The sequence below is a fragment of the Heteronotia binoei genome, chromosome 17 (assembly GCF_032191835.1).
Source record: "Heteronotia binoei isolate CCM8104 ecotype False Entrance Well chromosome 17, APGP_CSIRO_Hbin_v1, whole genome shotgun sequence".
Taxonomy (NCBI): domain Eukaryota; kingdom Metazoa; phylum Chordata; class Lepidosauria; order Squamata; family Gekkonidae; genus Heteronotia; species Heteronotia binoei.
In genome coordinates this window covers 964,334-983,927 of record NC_083239.1, presented here as the reverse complement: position 1 = coordinate 983,927, position 19,594 = coordinate 964,334, and the positions used below count along the sequence as shown (strand labels likewise).

Genomic DNA, 19,594 nt, shown 5'->3' with positions numbered 1-19,594 from the left:
TCCAAACGCTCAGACAGAGCATTCATGACGCCCACAATCTTATACAGAATAATCACCTGCAGCTGTATTCTGCCAATCCTTGTCAGTACATTTCAGTTAAAGGTACAAAGTTACACAATACACAATTTATTACATGAAGTTTCTCATACAATGCTTTAAAATGTGTGTGTAAAATAGTACAAAATCCATTACAACCAATTTACAAAATTCATTCCAACATTATTTTTAATCAGTGCTTTTATTTTTAAATCAAAATCATCCCTTTAAAAACCGCAGCCATTTACCCAATTCTCTTTTTGAATTTAAAATTCATTATGATTATATAGCTAGATCCTATACATGTACTTTCTTTAGTCAATGTCCAAACATGATGATTATAGAAAACATGCCAATTCTAGACCTGAATAGAGTCCTTCTGGTGCCACTGCTCCCAATTTAAAGGTCCAAAATGATTCTTCTCTGAGTAATTTTTGTCTGGTGGCCTGGCTGTCAAGCATAGGTATTTCAAATAACCAAGCTATTGTTTGATACAAAGACTTGTTTTATTGATAATCCATTGATGCTCAAAGTGCAGTACCTTGAGAGTGATACAGAGTTGCGCATAGCAGTGTTTTAAGGACTACATCAAAGGGTATAGAAAAGATAGCCTCAAGACATAACAAGCATGTGTGAATTGTTACAACTATACAAAAATACTACCCTCTACTATCTTGCGGTTGAAACTTCCCTCGTTCTCATACATTCTTGCCCCTTTTGATAAGCAGTGAATGGGAAAGTGAAAGGCACTTCCTTTCTATCATCAAAGTAACAGCATTCCTACATTTTCTACCCAGAGGTGGGAAAGAGGAAAGGGAAGTGAGAAAAGTAAGGGGGGGGGGGTTGAGCTTTGACATGCAACTATGGGAAAGGATAGTCGTCAGAAGCAAAGAGGAAGAAATCAGAATCCAATAAGTGTATTGATTTAATGCACAGAAATAGCATGCTTGACATACTGCCTCCCTTAAGATTTTTTCCAGGGTTTGTTTGGGTTACTTGGTAGAACTTCTTTATTAATCTGGCAGCCTTTACATTTGAAGCCTCCACCCACTCATTGTGACTAGGTGGAAAGTGTTTCCATCCAGTCGTGGGCATTCGATGAAATTGCTGAGCAGTCGGGTTAGAACGGATAAAAGGAGGTACTTCTTCACCCAAAGGGTGATTAACATGTGGAATTCACTGCCACAGGAGGTGGTGGCGGCTACAAGCATAGCCACCTTCAAGAGGGGGTTAGATAAAAATATGGAGCAGAGGAGGGCAATTTGTTCCCACTGCACTTAAGCTATACTAGGCTAAAATCCTAGCTCAGCTTTTATAAGGAACAATATGAGGCCCATCGTCCTCTTGCTTTGCTCCCCTGGAATTAGTGCAGTCAAAGTTTATAAGGGCGCTTTTACGACTCCCCAGATGTGTTTCCAATGCAAGCTTATGCTTGGAATCTGGCTTGATTAAAACAGAAGCCAGCGTAACCCTGGCCTCTATTAATTTTTGGCTTATGCTAAATTATTGCCCCCAAGGATTGCCACCATTAGTCCTTCAGGATGGTTTTCGATCTTCTTGGATAATAGCAGTCTACAATAAATTGATGAGCCTAGGTCTTTCCCCACACTCTCTCCTAAAGATAGGCTTAGACCAGGCAAAAGCCATCACCAGACAGAGAGTGCTTGATACCGAACAGCAACGTGATCTCAGTGAAGTGCCAATTTTTTTTGGCACCAGATAATTCTCGATACATTGTAGCACCGGCAGCGTATCTCTCATCCCTGGAATCCCCCATTAATCGTAGAGCATTTTCTCTAGCCAGATGGCATGCACTCCCCTCAGCAGTTTTAGAGGGGAGATATAGAAAGATCCCTATGGACGAGAGGGTCTGTCCTTGTGGAACAGGGGCCATCGAAATTGTTGAACAAGTTCTTCTCTCATGCCAATTTTACCAGGAGATACGGGAAAGGTTAATTAGTCCCTTAACAAGTAGATTTCAGGGCCATTTCAGTCTTTCTAATTTGAAGATCACTAGGAAGCTTACTCACTATGGATGTAGCGGCTTTTCCACTGCAAGTTTACTTTATGCATTTTACTATGACAAAACAATGTTACTAGTATACCAAAGCCTAATTCATCAAAACAAAAATGTAGAACATACAGACACCTGAGTTAGAGCATGTATGAGGCCCCCTTTATACCAGCCGTAAACACTTCTGTTTTCAGCACCTCTTCCAAATAAATGCACAGCATAGCATTCAGGTTTATGAAACTATATACTTCTTCGCTGTTAATTGCACAGATAAATGGCTCATTACATATTTGTTACTAGGATGGCATAATTAGTTTTCTGCATTAACCTTTCAAAAGCAGAGTCTGAATTTCAAGTTAAAAACCACGCTCAATCTCTTTACTGCAGACCCATGTGTTTCCAATCACTTGCAGATGCTGTTTCACAAGAAAGGGAAAACAATGCAAGCGGGATGACTCTTCAGAATTTCGCAGTATACGTCAGTTACTCCTTTAAAATTTTAGTTTTTAGTCTCTGTTATAGCACATATCTTCCTAGATCAATTCTACCTGGCAAGAACTACTTTTAGATCTGCCAATAAGTCATGTGGTCAAGTGCTGCATACTCCAATACTAAAGACATGAAAAAACTCATCCTGGGAAAAAGAAGCCAGTAGACACACAACTTGCCATTCTGGAGGCACCAACATGTAAAATCTGATGTTGATGCTGTAAGCCGCCCTGAGTCCGCTTGCGGAGAGGGCGGAATATAAGTTGAACGTAATAAATAATAAATAAATAAATAAGTAGCAAGGGGCTAATATACGAGCTGAGCACAAAGTGGGAGATCATGGAAATGAAAAAAGTTCTGTATTTTCAAAATGCTATAAGCTCCCTTGAGTTGAAAAGTAGGCTATAAATCTAAACAACAAGTAGCAGTACAGCTATGCATGATGCCCTCCTGTGGTTTTGTGGACTACCACCACAGTGATACAGGTCTTATCCCAGCATGCCTACTGTTGTCACTTTTACTTCTACTGTCTGTCATACTGCCCTTAATTCAGCCATTTCTCCAGTCTCAGTAGGCGATGCACAGCGCCATCCTTAGCAGGTCTACTCAGGTCTATTCAGCGGTGCTTGATCCCAAAAAAGGGTTCCCAGGTTGCACTGGCCTAGTGGCTAGGCCAGAGCATCACACCATGGTGTCTGTGTGTATAAATTAAGAAGAGCAACAAATCCTGCTTGAAAGCCCACTGATGCCATATACACTTGCAAGTCAAAGCAGCAGCACTGGAATAAAATTAAAGAACTCGCTGCCTCAGGGACCCGATTTGGTTGGAAAGGTGGCTGTGAGGCGAAGCAGTGTTTTGCCCATATAGAGTTAAGTTCTAAGATAAAACTGAGCACTCTCCAGCTGGTATTGATTATGGGTTACAACATTAGTGCTGAGGAAATGAATATTCACTTAATGGAGAAGACTCTGCAAAGATCTAGAGAATGGAGACGCTGATTGGAGTATATTGACACCTGATTGGGAAGAGGGAAAATATAATTTGATATACCTCCCAATGGTAGGGGTTCCTGACTGGAGTAATCCAGGTATGCTTGCCCCAATTTCTGCCCAATTGTTTGCTGGAGGCAGGGCCATGCTTGCTTGAAGGCCTGAGGTAAAGAGATTCTGACTTAAGAACATGAGAGAAGCCCTGTTGGATCAGGCCAATGGCCCCTCCAGTCCAACACTCTGTGTCACATAAGAACATCAGAGAAGCCATGTTGGATCAGACCAATGGCCCCTCCAGTCCAACACTCTGTGTCACATAAGAACAGAGGTGAAGCCATGTTGGATCAGGCCAACGGCCCATCCAGTCCAACACTCTGTGTCACACAGTGGCAAAAAATTTTATATATACACACACACTGTGGCTAATAGCCACTGATGGACCTGTGCTCCATATTTTTATCTAAACCCCCCTTGAAGGTGGCTATGCTTGTGGCCGCCACCACCTCCTGTGGCAGTGAATTCCACATGTTAATCCCCCTTTGGGTGAAGAAGTACTTCCTTTTATCCGTTTTAACCTGTCTGCTCAGCAATTTCATCCAATGCCCACGAGTTCCATGCCCATCGAATGCCCACGACTTGCTGTGCACAGATTAGAAGTACTGGTTTTAGCCTAGCAAAGGTATTCTTTCTTGTTTTATGTTTACTTGTAGTTTTTCATATGTTCTTGGTCTGATGTATTGTGGTTACCTTGGAGTGTAATAAAAAGATATTTTTATACAAAAAGTAAACCAGTCTAGTCATTTGTGCACTCTCTCCCTGTGTGACCTGAAGAGTTGGCAACCCTCTTGCTTCATAGTGGCATAGAAATGTTTTAAACAACAATAACAATGCAAATAAATGTATGTCACTGTGGACTGGGATACAGAAGCAAGACATCTTTTAACCACCACTGAACTCTGCAGTGTTTTGCCCTTCTCCACCGGAGAACCTAAGTAATTCTTAATAAACTTGTTATAATCCTTGGCATTTTGGAGTGCGTGCATTTTATAAACGGAGCACGGCTTGGCTTAGCACTCTTCTGTACTGGAGCAAGTATGAACACTGGCATATGAAGGGACAAAATCACAGCATGGGTAATTGCAAAAATAAGACGCAATTCATTCAGGCTTTAATTAGTTACATACTAATTTTCTTATACTTTTTTAGACAGCTGATTTAGTCCACGTTTTCCCCTTGTTAAGATAAGTGGTCTGCCTCCAGAGGTGATGGGACATTACATTAATCTCTGCCCATGAACAAAGCAAAATCAAACAAATAGCAGCTTCCTGGAAACTGAATTTCTGTTATCCAGATACCAAAGATGTAATACCCCAATTACACCAACAAATACGCTGTGTGAATGGGCTCAGCACAAAGTAGGAGAATCGCAGCGTCAGCATCTGGTTCTCTGGGTGAGTGATAATTAGCACTGTGTGTAGACACTAATAAACATTTATGTCTAAATTATAGCATTTTTTACAAATGTTAATAAAAGACACACTGGCAATCTGCAAAGCAGAAAGACCTTTGGTGAGGACTTCTTGTATGCAAGGGGCGATTTTCTCTCCCTCCCACTTCCACTACAAAAGCCTACAATGCGGCATTCACACCTTGATGAATACAAGAACATACCTAAATGGAATGGTTGCACCTCATTGGTCTCTCCGTTAACATCATTACTGTAGTCAGATATCTTGTATGCCTCGTGATGGTAATCTGGAATTGAAATAATAGTAATTTAGCAATCAAGCAAATGGGGGAGAGGTCCTGAAATGTTGTGAGTTTTATCTCAGTCTACCAATGCATCTGCCATCTTCTTTCCCCTACATCAGAGCCGTCAAAGGACAATGTGTTCAAAGTCAGCACTTTCCTAAAACAAATAAAGGCCTCTGCTTATGCTGAAGATACATAACCAAAACATTTCCCATATTTTAGCAAGCAGATATGTCTGGCCTCAGCTGTGCTGTTCATTTTCACAGCAAATTAACATACCAGATGTCAACCCTCTGGGTTCTTGACTTACAGAGTACAAGGAATTTTTTTCATTAGAAAACAGAAATTAGAAATTTACCATCCTTATAAACCAACAGGACTTTTGTCTTACAATACAATTAAAAGGACGCAGAAGGTATACCCTTTTAGCTCCTTGGCCTTTAATCTGGGAAGACTGCCAATGAATTCTAATGAGATCAGGTCCTATGGATGGAAATTAATAGTAATTTCTAGTATAACTGAGTACAGATCATGAACGCTGAGCCTTCCGCTTTCATCTCAACTACATATTCAGTAAGTAACAAGACCTTTGCTTATATGTAGATACTGAGAAGGCAAGAGCAATTCTAGTAAACATTTAAAGGGAGACTGGATCTGGTTCCTTACCCTCCTTCTGACTTCAGCCAGAATCTACCAAATTGAGAATTAAGATATATTCATGAGTTCTGGAGTTTGACATAAGAACTTTCTATTAAAGCAGTAATATTTTGGGAGGAAAAGAATGATCACTTTTAAAAACAAGGGACATTCTGACAATCCTTTATGCCAGTAAAGGTATTGACTGACTGACTGACAGAATGAATGACTGACTGACAATCCTCTCTGGGCAAATTGCTTGGACTATTAGAAACAAGAGGCATTTTCAGAGGCACCCCATACTACTATTAACCCATTGAGAACCAATCTTTTCTTTATGAAAGTGTCACAGAAATCAAATGGAAGCCCTCCCTCCCCTGTTTTTTAAATCAATAGATGCTAACAGTAACCGAGTTTGCCTCAAATGAGGCACTTCTCACTAATGAAAGGGATGAGGTATGCAGGAGTGGCCAATGGTAGCTCTCCAGCTGTTTTTTTGCCTACAATTCCCATCAGTTCCAGCCATTGGCCATGCTGGCTGGGGCTGATGGGAGTTGTAGGCAAAAAACAGCTGGAGAGCTACCGCTGGCCACTTAATTGCTGACTCTTGGGATGCTAGCCCATCCAAGGTAATCAATGGCAACCTCTTGCTTATCCTGTGAAAAGCCTACTTTTGAAAGCCGCTATTATAGGGGGTTTTTTTTGCCAATGAAAGACTTCCTGCTGACCAAAGGGGAAGGAAAAGCATCACATAAATCAGGATTTTTGAACAAGTTACTTGGAAGTGCACAAACCACAATATATATTCCATTCTGCAAGGATAAGGCCACAGGTCCTGAAAAAACTGACGCTGGGCCCTACAGGATAGGCACTAACAACTGGTATAATATCCAGGGGAGGGGGCAAAATAAAAGTACTTCTGTTCTAATAATTGACCTTGGGTACACAATTTGATGAAATAAAAATTAGAAGGGAGGAAAAATCCACCCTCAGACAAACACAAAAGCTGAATGCATTTTTTGGGGGAAGAGTATCGAGAACTAACCCCCCCCCCCCCCAAAAAAAAAGACAGCTGAGTGAGAACGAATGACACCGTACAGAAAATGGGGCCATGGCCCAGGTCTGAAAGCTCATATAGCGCTAGGGATACCAAGTCTGTGTTGGAAAACACAGGGGGTGGATCCAGAAGAGGGTGGGGTTGGGGGAGGGGAGGGGCCTCAGCATGGTACAATGCCATAGAGTCCACCCTTCAAAGCAACCATTTTCTCCAGGGGAGCTGATCTCTGCCACCTCCAGGCCCCACCCAGAGGTTGCTGGAGATAAAAATGGAGAGCCAGTTTGGTGTAGTGGTTAAGTGTGCGGACTCTTATCTGAGAGAACCGGGTCTGATTCCCCACTCCTCCACTCGCACCTGCTGGAATGGCCTTGGGTCAGTCATGGCTCTGGCAGAGGTTGTCCTTGAAAGGGCAGTTGCTGTGAGAGCCCGCTCAGCCCCACCCACCTCACAGGGTGTCTGTTGTGGGGGAGGAAGGGAAAGGAGATTGTGAGCTGCTCTGAGACTCTGAGATTCAGAGGGGAGGGCGGGATATTAAGCCAATATCTTCTTTAAATTGTCTTTGGGGCATAACTTTCCCCCCTAAGTTTGCCCTTCTGCACATGCTTAGTGGAGAGTTCTCATGGAACACAGAAGAACTTGCTTCATAAGAACATAAGAGAGGCCACGCTGGATCAGGCCAATGGCCCATCCAGTTCAACACTCTGTGTCACACATAGGCCAAAAAACCTCAAGTGCCATCAAGAGGTCCACCAGTGGGGCCAAAAGCCCTTCCATTGTGCCCCCAACAAGCACAAGAATACAGAGCATCACTGCCCCAGACAGAGCGCTCCAACAATAACCTGTGGCTAATAGCCACTGATGGATCTCTGCTCCACATGCTTATCCATTCCCCTTTTGAAGCTGTCTATGCTTGTAGTCGCCACCACCTCCTTGGCAGTGAATTCCACATGTTAATCACCTTTTGGATGAAGAAGTACTTCCTTTTATCCGTTCTAACCTAACTACTCAGCAATTTCATTGAATGCTCATGAGTTCTTGTATTGTAAGAAAGGGAGAAAAGTACTTCTTTACCTTCTCTATCCCATGCATAATCTTGTAAACCTCTATCATGTCACCCTGCAGTCGACGTTTCTCCAAGAGCCCCAAGCGTTTTAACCTTTCTTTATAGGGAAAGTGTTCCAAACCTTTAATCATTCTAGTTGACCGTTTCTGCGTTTTTTCCAATGCTATAATATCCTTTTTGAGGTGCGGTGACCAGAATTGCACGCAGTATTCCAAATGAGACCGCACCATCGATTTATACAGGGGCATTATGATACTGGCTGATTTGTTTTCAATTCTTTCCTAATAATTCCCAGCATGGCGTTGGCCTTTTTTATTGCAATCGCACACTGTCTTGACATTTTCAGTAAGTTATCTACCATGACCCCAAGATCTCTCTCTTGGTCAGTCTCTGCCAGTTCACAACCCATCGACTTGTATTTGTAGCTGGGATTCTTGTCCCCAATGTGCATTACTTTGCACTTGGCCACATTGAACCTCATCTGCTATGTTGACGCCCACTCACCCAGCCTCAACAGATCCCTTTGGAGGGCCTCACAATCCTCTCTGGTTTTCACCACCCTGAACAATTTAGTGTCATCTGCAAACTTGGCCACTTCACTGCTTACTCCCAACTCCAAATGATTAATGAACAAGTTAAAGAGCATGGGACCCAGTACTGGGCCCTGCGGCACCCCACTGCTTACTGTCTTGCACTGCGAAGACTGGCCATTTATACTCACTCACTGTTTCCTATTAATTAGCCAGTTTTTGATCCACAAGAGGAGTTGTCCTTTTACCCCATGACTCTTGAGCTTACTAAGGAGCCTTTGATGAGGAACTTTATCAACAGCTTTCTGGAAGTCAAGGTAAACAACATCTATTGGGTCCCCTTTGTCCACATGTTCGTTCACCCCCTCAAAGAACAGGTTAGTGAGGCAAGATCTTCCCTTACAGAACCCATGCTGTGTCTTCCTAACCTTTTTTAAAGATGGGGGTGACATTTGCTACCTTCCAGTTCTCAGGAACAGAGGCAGATTTCAATGAAAGGTTACATATTTTTATCAGGAGGTCCACAAATTCACCTTTCTTTCAGAACTCTTGAATGTATGCATGGTGACTTATCAGTTTTTAATTTGTCTATCAGTTGTAGGACCTCCTCCCTCGTCATCTCAATCTGACTCAGGTCCTTCAACACCCCTTCCAAAATTAGCAGTTCTGGAGTGGGCAAACACTTCTGATCTTCCACAGTGAAGACGGAGGCAAAAAAATGCATTCAGCTCTCAGCCATTTCCCTATCCTTCAGAGGAGATCCGGGAAATTACAGGCCAGTCAGTCTGACTTCAATACCGGGAAAGTTGGTAGAAACCATTATTAAAGAGAGAATGAGTAGGCACATTGATGAACACAAGTTATTGAGGAAGACTTTTATCCCTTGGTCATTCAAGGGCCCCACTGCATCCCTGGCTGATTTCCTGCTTCTAATATGTTTGAAGAAATGTTTATTGTTGGTCTTTATGTTTTTTGCAATGTGCTCCTCATAGTCCCTTTTTGCCTGCCTGATCACAGTCTTGCATTTGATTTGCCACAGCCTGTGTTCTCTTTTATTAACCTCACTTGGACTAGCCTTCCACCACTTAAATGAATCCTTCTTACACCTTTTACAGCTTCCATTACTATGTTTGTTAACCATGCAGGCTTTTTCTTATACCTATTTGTGCCTTTCCTAACTTCTGGTATATATTTTATTTGAGCTTCTAGGACTGTAGTTTTAAACAGCCTCCAAGCTTCCCCAAGGGTTTCAACTCTATTTACCTTTCCTTTCAGTTTCCTCTTCATATGCCTCATGCCAGAGAATTTACCCCTTTTAAAGTTAAAAGTGGTTGTGTTGGTCTTTTGGGGCATTTCTCTATTTATACAAATGGTGAAATCAATAACATGGTCACTGCTCCCAAGCAGTGCAATCATTTTTACATTTCTCACCAGGTCTTGGGCATTACTTACAACCAAATCCAGGATCGCCCCACTGCTGATAGGTTCTGTGACCATCTGCTCCATAGCACAGTCATTGAGAGTGTCTAGAAACTCAATCCCTATCTCCTGACCAGAACACATATTGACCCAATCAATCTGTGGGTAGTTAAAATCACCTAATAGACATGCATAGAATTGTGCTGTAAAATTGGCTGCTAGTCTTTGGAGGCCTAATTGCAAATGGTTTCCTGTGAAGTAAATGGCACAGACTTCCAAGTAAACATGGGCAGAGTTAGAATTACTCTTTTTGATTCTTAGGACCAAATGACCAAGTACTATAGCACTTTTCTAAATGCTTGAAGCTTCACCGATATTTACAATAATCCTCTAAGGCAGGCCGGCATCCTTACCTGTTATATCAAAAGGCTGAGGGATAACTGCTTGCCTAAGGAACCCCCAGTGATTTTATGGGCGATTTCTGAAGGTCATGGGGTTGCCAGTCTCCAGGTGGGGCCTGGAGATCTCCCACTTTTATAACTGATCCCCAGAGATCAGCTCCCCTGAAGAAAATGGCTGCTTTGGGGTGGACTCCATGGCTTTGTACCATGCCGAGGCCCCTCCCCTCTCCAAACCCCACCTCTCCCAGATCCACCCCCAAAGTCTCCAGGTATTTCCCAACCCAGAACTGGCAACCCTAAATGTCTCTGGCACTGTCTATTCCTTCTGATCTCTGCCAGCACAATGCCAGGACTGGAGAGCCAGTTTGGTGTAGTGGTTAAGTGTGCGGACTCTTATCTGGGAGAACCGGGTTTTGATTCCTCCCTCCTCCACTAGCACCTGCTGGAATGGCCTTGGGTCAGCCTAGGCGGGGAGGGCGGGATATAAATGTAAATATAAATATAAATAAATAAATAAATAAAGCCATAGCTCTCGCAGAGTTATCCTTGAAAGGGCAGCTGCTGTGAGAGTCCTCTCAGCCCCACCCACCTCACAGGGTGTCTGTTCTGGGGGAGGAAGGTAAAGGAGATTGTGAGCCGCTCTGAGACTCTTCAGATTGGAGGGCGGGATATAAATACAATATCATCTTCTTCTTCTATTATTACCTTATCCTGATTTACTATCAATCAGTCGTTGCTTTTGTGTCTGAAAATGGCCAATATATATTACAAGCAGGGCTTTTTTTCACGGGGGAGCACAGTGGAATAGAGTTCCGGAAACAAAATTCTCAAAAAATGTTTAAAAGTTCATGAGGGGCACCTATGTGTTTCTCCTTTATTTCCCTCTTGAGAGTTCCAGCACCTCTTTTTCCAGAAAAAAGCCCTGACTGCAAGGAGCCCTTAAAAGAAAGATACGCTTTGCACCAGCCCTGTAGCTGGCAAGTTTCTGCTCAGGGGCCCAAGTGGGGCCTGCTATTATATGACTGTGCAGCTGTCACACCATGCTTATACTTATAAATAACCAACACAAGTGGTTTATTGCATAAAAATGTTTCAGGGTTGTTATTGTTACAAATAAAAGTGGTTTATTACACAATAATATTTCAGATTTGTTATAATTTATTACGGTAGTAGTCAACTCCAAAGTAAGGTCTGGATCACCATATATCACAGGGGTGGCCAAAGTGTGGCTCTTTCACACATATTGTGTGGCTCTCAAAGCCCACAATGCCCCCATTGGTCAACCTACAGAAGGCATTTCTCTCTTTAAAACACTTCCCCAAGTCAACAAAACTGGCAGCTTGGAGAATGCATTTAAAGTTGCTTTCTTTCCACCCCTCTCTCTCCCACTCTATTTGCCTTCCTTACTCCCTTCTCTCCCTTGCTCCCTGCGGCTCTCAAATATCTGACATTCATGTCTTGTGGCTCTCAAACATATGACGTTTATTGCATGTGGCTCTTATGTTGGCCATCCCTGATATATCATATGCCCCCACATTCAAGGGATTCTCTCCTTCTAGGGAACGTGTTCTGTGTCCTTGTTCAAAAAGCAGTTCTCATGCCTTTTGCTCAAAAACCAATTGCCCCCAGGACAATCACACAGGCAGAAACAGAACATCACTATGCTCAACAAAGACCAACAAAGACCAACAAAGTATTATTTAAAGTAGAAACTTTTGTATGTAAACACACTTCCTCAGATACAAACAATCAAATAAAATATCCTCAAAGAAAAGAGAGGAGGGGACAGCTGTTACGGAACAGCCATACAGAGCCAAGATGCATTTAGCTGAAATAGGCCTGTAAGATCAATGAATGGCAGCAAATTAGCACATAAATGCAATAGGTAACAGGGATGTGAGCATGAATCCAGAGTCATTCCTGCAGAACCCCCAAGCCAAACGAAAGTCATCCCAGGGTACATGTGATAACAGACTCTCAGCATGTATACACTTCTTCACATACTTTGAAACAGATTTCCTCAAATATTACATTTCATTGCTAAATGAGGATTAACACATTTCAGAAACGCTTCAGTTCCTTATACCAAACTGAGTTTCCTGAATTTGAATTCATTCACAAGCACACTGAAAGCACATTGCAACTTTTCATCCTGACTTCTTTGTTTTAAATAGTCCTTTAATTCTTTTGTATAGATATAGTAAAGATTTCCATTCATATTCTGTCTGAACAGACAAGCTTTGACAGCTGAAACCTCAGATTCCCAAAACCAAGACAAATCAATCACTGTACTTATCAAGATAGGCTTGCTTACCTGTTATTTTTCAACATTGCATATGCTGTTGCATTGCCAACAATTCCTGTCTGATTCAGTAGCAGAAGAAGATATTGCATATATATCTATACTCTGCATCTCAGAGTCACAGAGCTGCTCACAATCTCCTTTATTTTACCCTCCCACAACAGAGAAGAAAAGAAGCAATTGATCTGGCAAATGATTACTTTTATAGCTCTGAAAGTGTGAACAAATGCTAATTTCAGAGAGACATGAACTGCTGCTGGAATTGGGAATCACCAGAGTTCAAACAACACCTGACATTAGTATGCACTGAAAACACACACTGAAAGGAAAATTACTGAAGAGGCTGTGTGAGGGGGCCTGTAAAAAATGCAAGGAGGCACCACCTCTTCCGGCCCCTTGAGAGCTACGGCGCTGCTTTGTACCCTACATTGACAGAGGGTTAGGTCACCCAGCATCAGAAGCACCAGGCAAGATTTGCTTTCATTGCACTAATTTCACCAAAGTCAGGAACATAAGAGAAGCCATGTTGGATCAGGCCAATGGCCCATCCAGTCCAACACTCTGTGTCACACAGTGGCCAAATTTTATACACACACACACACATACTGTGGCTAATAGCCACTGATGGACCTCTGCTCCATATTTTTATCTAATCCCCTCTTGAAGCTGGCTATGCTTGTAGCTGCCACCACCTCCTGTGGCAGTGAATTTCACATATTAATCACCCTTTGGGTGAAGATGCACCTCCTTTTATCCGTTCTAACCCTATTGCTCAGCAATTTCATTGAATGCCCACGAGTTCTTGTATTGTGAGAAAGGGAGAAAAATACTTCTTTCTCTACCTTCTCCATCTCATGCATAATCTTGTAAACCTCTATCATGTCACCCTGCAGTCGACGTTTCTCCAAGAGCCCCAAGCGTTTTAACCTTTCTTTATAGGGAAAGTGTTCCAAACCTTTAATCATTCTAGTTGACCGTTTCTGCGTTTTTTCCAATGCTATAATATCCTTTTTGAGGTGCGTGACCAGAATTGCACGCAGTATTCCAAATGAGACCGCACCATCGATTTATACAGGGGCATAATGATACTGGCTGATTTGTTTTCAATTCTTTCCTAATAATTCCCAGCATGGCGTTGGCCTTTTTTATTGCAATCGCACACTGTCTTGACATTTTCAGTGAGTTATCTACCACGACCCCAAGATCTCACTCTTGGTCAGTCTCTGCCAATTCACAACCCATCAACTTGTATTTGTAGCTGGGATTTTTGGCCCCAATGTGCATTACTTTGCACTTGGCCACACTGAACCTCATCTGCCACGTTGATGCCCACTCACCCAGCCTCAACAGATCCCTTTGGAGCTCCTCACAATCCTCTCTGGTTCTCACCACCCTGAACAACTTTTCTTTCCCTTGTTTCATGTGATAACCTGTCACTTTTATAAGAGAAAGTCAATAACCACACGCTGGAATTTGAGAGGGGGGGGGTTGTTAGAAGGCTCTGATTTGGTTGATTTCAGCCCCTGAAAAATCAAACCTCTGCCCACCTCCAATTCCTCATCCCTTCATCTGCAAAACCTGGCATTTATACAGATGACTAAAGTGAGCACATAGCAGGACAGAAACTGGTACTTGTTGCATGCAAAGTATCAAGCTAGGTAAGAGCAGGCAGCCCATTCAGATGCTTGAATGAGGGCAGGAGGGGGAAGAAGACATATTCCAGCGTCTGCTGCACATAGGTATGCTTACAGCCATACCACTGTGAACATGCCCCATCCTGTCTGATCTTGGAAGCTAAGTGGGATCTGGCCTGGTTAGTACTTGGATGGAAGACTGCCTGGGAATATCGGGTGCTGTAGGCTGCACTATATTAATGTATTTCCTCAAGTAAGCACTGACTGCCAAAGTCTAAATCCAATTGTGCAATGAAATCTTAACATTGCAGTAAGTGATCTAAAAGGAACAACAGCATAAAGCCCACAAGTCAAGTGAAATGCAATTTTTCTTGACTAAGAGGTTTGGGTTTCTTTCCTTCTTTTAAAAAACATCCAGGTTGCAGTATGAAAACATGACTACAGAATGCATTCCAAAAGTTTGTTGTGTCATAAGAGACTTCAGCTATGCAAACACAGATAAAGCTTTATTGATATGCTACAAGTTCAGCCTTTCCCTTACCAAGGCCTTGCCAGAAGAGAAAGCAAGAATCACAGACTTCATTCAGGGAAGCACAGGCTTTCCCACCCCCACCCCGACCTTCTAACACACAGTAGTTCAAAGGGAACACATCTCCTTATTTCCTGAGAAGTGAAGGCTATTTGCAGCCTCCATCTTCAGATGGTGGAGAGAAAGGAGGGGGAATGCACTCACATTCCCAGGCAGGCACCATCGTCTCCATTGTGAGAAACAAGATAAGTTTTCATAGACCATTTCAAGAACATTACATATTCAATACACAACCCCATAATACACTACAGTAACAGTTACATGGAAAAACTAAGGGTGGAGGAAGGCATGACAGGAGACCTACATAGATCCTGACAGATTCCCATCTAAGCAATGCAACTCTAAGCAATGCCAATATACTTAATGTGGTTTCAAATCTGCAGTGATGTCCTTCTGCTCCTAATTTTCTGCATTTATATTAGCTACAGCAGAGGGGTAGGACGGGAGCTTTATATATACCTCTAATTCCTATAAAAGGGCTTGCATTAACACAACATTTCATCCCCAACATTTCCAGTTTCACAATGATCAGTCACTTCCTTTCCTGACAACTGTTAATAGGCATCTAGAATAAGAGAACATTGGCGAAAGATTCTTGGTTGTTCCCACTTTCCCCCAGCTGAGGAACTCCTGCTCTCTAGGCTAAGTATAAACCTGCACTTTTTTTTCCTGAAAAACCTTTCCTCTTTTGATAGGTTTTGGATGCCAATGATTAACCCTTTCAAAATTCAGAATTTTACCAGACTTCAGCTTCCTTTATCCGTTGAGGAGGGTCTGAATTGTGATAAAATAACCAGAAGATCCAGGACACAAGATGCAATGTTGCACATAACACAACGGACAATATTTAGAGGGAAGAGACTGGCAAATAACACGAACACTAAGCTGGTACCACATGTTTCATGGCCCACATGCAACCATTTTGACACAGTGGTGGCATGGTGAAACCACAGGGCATTGTTATTTTTTGTGGCAGTTTACAAGGCTGGGCGCAAAACCCAAAATAGCCAACAGGTGGTGGTTTGCTATAAGAACATAAGAGAGAAGCCATGTTGGATCAGGCCAACGGCCCATCCAGTCCAACACTCTGTGTCACATAAGAACATAAGAGAAGCCATGTTGGATCAGGCCAGTGGCCCATCCAGTCCAACACTCTGTGTCACATAAGAACATAAGAGAAGCCATGTTGGATCAGGCCAATGGCCCATCCAGTCCAACACTCTGTGTCACATAAGAACATAAGAGAAGCCATGTTGGATCAGGCCAGTGGCCCATCCAGTCCAACACTCTGTGTCACATAAGAACAGAAGAGAAGCCATGTTGGATCAGGCCAGTGGCCCATTCAGTCCAACACTCTGTGTCACATAAGAACATAAGAGAAGCCATGTTGGATCAGGCCAACGGCCCATCCAGTCCAACACTCTGTGTCACATAAGAACATAAGAGAAGCCATGTTGGATCAGGCCAACGGCCCATCCAGTCCAACACTCTGTGTCACATAAGAACATAAGAGAAGCCATGTTGGATCAGGCCAACGGCCCATTCAGTCCAACACTCTGTGTCACATAAGAACAGAAGAGAAGCCATGTTGGATCAGGCCAGTGGCCCATTCAGTCCAACACTCTGTGTCACATAAGAACATAAGAGAAGCCATGTTGGATCAGGCCAACGGCCCATCCAGTCCAACACTCTGTGTCACATAAGAACATAAGAGAAGCCATGTTGGATCAGGCCAACGGCCCATCCAGTCCAACACTCTGTGTCACATAAGAACATAAGAGAAGCCATGTTGGATCAGGCCAACGGCCCATTCAGTCCAACACTCTGTGTCACATAAGAACATAAGAGAGAAGCCATGCTGGATCAGGCCAACGGCCCATCCAGTCCAACACTCTGTGTCACATAAGAACATAAGAGAAGCCATGTTGGATCAGGCCAACGGCCCATCCAGTCCAACACTCTGTGTCACACAGTGGCAAAAAAAATTATATATACGCACACACTGTGGCTAATAGCCACTGATGGACCTGTGCTCCATATTTTTATCTAAACCCCTCTTGAAGGTGGCTAACTAAGGTGGCTATGTAACTCCCATGCCAAAACAACAAATCAGTCGCACAGCAACAAAGTATTGTGGCTTGAGTAACATGCACAGAACTAAGTTGAAAGCTATAACTGTGAATTATAAACTCTGAGCAATTTATAAGAGTCTACAAAGAGGTTTCCGCCTTGCGTGTTCATCTTTGCCAGAGATATGATAGCCGGTGAAATCTGTCTCAGTGCCATGACAGCGAGCAACCGGGCTGTGATGCTGCTGTTATGCATGAAGCAAAAGAAGCAGGACTATCACTAGGGAAACACCTTTCAACACACACAGTGCTAGCTGAAATAAATTCGCACAATAAAAGCAAACACCATCACAAAGGTGTCAGATTAACAGCATACTTTGCAAATTAGGCATTTTTTAAAATGCTTTGTGTGTGCTCAGCTCCATTTAGAAAAATTAAAGGAATTCTCAGATTTGAAAAAGCTACCACAAATAGTTTCCAGAGGAATCAGAGGCAAGATAAATGTCATGCTGAGATAAAGTACTTTCATTCAGCACCAAATGCAGCCTACATTTACTTCTTTTTGCTGAGGCCTTATTCTGTTTCTCAGCTTCAAATGCAGGTCCTCGCTTTTGCTGTCCAACAAATGCAGCGTTCACATAAACAGAGCCGTAAAGTGGCACCTGTTCTAACAAAAAATAGGCTTCCAGACTGTTTGCCACTAACTTTATAAAGTACAAAACTACTTTTTAAATTTTATATTGTTTAGAAATAGGAAGATACTTTTCTTTTGAACTGAGAAGTCTCATAGCAATTTTTCCTGACAAGTGAAATAGAATGCCTGAATATATCTGGTGGCAAAGCACCAAAGTAAGACACAAAGTACGCAATTATACTCAAAATGACGTGTCTTGCTGCTACCTTGAAGGCCACAAACCAAATTCATGGAGAATTCATAGTGTGATCAATGCTGAGCCCTTTTCAACCATGTTCTAATGCGAAATTAAAACAGCGTAAGAATTCTCCCAACTGGAACACCTGTTATACAACATCAAGAAACTACATATACTGCAGAGGAAAGCAGGCGGGATACCTTTTAAAATGTGAATATTCTGCTTAAGCATCTACATTCCTCTTCTAAGCTCACTCACAACACCTGTTATACAACACCAAGAAACTACATATACTGCAGAGGAAAGCAGGCGGGATACCTTTTAAAATGTTTAAATGCGAATATTCCGCTTAAGCATCTGCATTCCTCTTCTAAGAAGCTCACTCACAACATCTGTTATACAACACCAGGAAACTACATATACAGCAGAGGAAAGCAGGTGGGATACCTTTTAAAATGTGAATATTCTGCTTAAGCATCTACATTCCTCTTCTAAGAAGCTCACTCACAACACCTGTTATACAACACCAAGAAACTACATATACAGCAGAGGAAAGCAGGCGGGATACCTTTTAAAATGTGAATATTCTGCTTAAGCATCTACATTCCTCTTCTAAGAAGCTCACTCAGAACACCTGTTATACAACACCAAGAAACTACTACATATACTGCAGAGGAAAGCAGGCGGGATACCTTTTAAAATGTTTAAATGCGAATATTCCGCTTAAGTATCTACATTCCTCTTCTAAGGAGCTCACTCACACTGAAGTGGCAAGTTACAGGCTCACAATTTCCCCTTGTTCGGGTGCAAGTAATGAGCTGCGTTGTGCATGGACCCGTGCTTAAGGCAATCTCTAGGAAGCCTTTCATTTTAACATGTGCATCAATCCATAGAAGGGGTGGTGGGTGCTGGGGGGGGCTAAAACAGTGCCAAAGCAGCGCAGCTATACGAATCCCAATCACTTTTCTTTTCTTAAGCCAGCTGATCCCTACTCAAGTCCCAACGTTTTTGCTAAAATTCCAGGATGGCACTTCCCTAAGCCAATGCCACTGGCGATAAGAGCAGACCCCCCTTTGCAATCCCCAGTCCTGCGATAAACCCGGCTGCAAAGTGCGGGCTTGCAAACGGACGCCCAACTTCTCGGGAGCGGAGCCCCAGCCAAGGAGACGAAGCTCTTCCCTGCAAAGGGCGAGCAGCTCCGAAGCAGCCGCGGCCCCTTCCCCTCCTCCTCCTCCTCCTCACCTGGCGGGAGCAGCTTGAAGCTGCGGGACTTCCTGCTCCGCTTCCTCTCGCCCAGCTCCATCTCCGGCCCGGCGAGGGCGAGAAGTTTCGCCGCAAACTTTGCGGCTGGAGGCCGGAGCGCCGCCTGGGCCGAGGGGAGGCTCCTCCTCACAGCGCGCCCGGCCGGCAGGCAGGCCGCCACCCCGGCAGCCCCACGCCACGCCACGCCGAGGCCGCCGCGCCGGGCAGGCCCCAGGGGGAGGAGGGGGAGGAGGAGGAGGAGGCGCCTCACGGGCAGCGGCGCGCCGCCATCTTGGGCCTCCCCTGACAGGAATGGCCGGCGCGACGCTGCGGTTGCCAAGCCCCGGGGGCGGCGGGGGATCCCCCGGTTGGGAGACACACACACACACACACACACACACACCCGCTTCAGGGTCGGCAGAGGGGGACCCCCTCATTCCCCAGGGAGATTTATCCACATAGAAGATCATGGAGAATTGATCCGTGGGGCTCTGGGGAG

At 43.5% G+C, this 19,594-nt stretch overlaps 1 protein-coding gene and 1 pseudogene across 1 annotated transcript in view; one reads left to right on the top strand and one right to left on the bottom strand.

Annotated features, from left to right (window-relative positions):
* Positions 1 to 19,273, bottom strand: part of BEND7 (BEN domain containing 7) — a 129,932-nt gene extending 110,659 nt beyond the window's left edge. The window contains exons 1-2 of the mRNA XM_060258059.1: positions 19,096 to 19,273; positions 5,201 to 5,284 (exon numbers count right to left, since the gene is read on the bottom strand). Coding sequence (XP_060114042.1) covers positions 5,201 to 5,284; positions 19,096 to 19,156 — 145 coding nt within the window. The 5' untranslated portion in view covers positions 19,157 to 19,273. The remainder of the gene's footprint in view (positions 1 to 5,200; positions 5,285 to 19,095) is intronic.
* LOC132586549 (5S ribosomal RNA) lies at positions 14,433 to 14,551 on the top strand (annotated as a pseudogene).
* Positions 19,274 to 19,594: the final 321 nt, after the last annotated feature.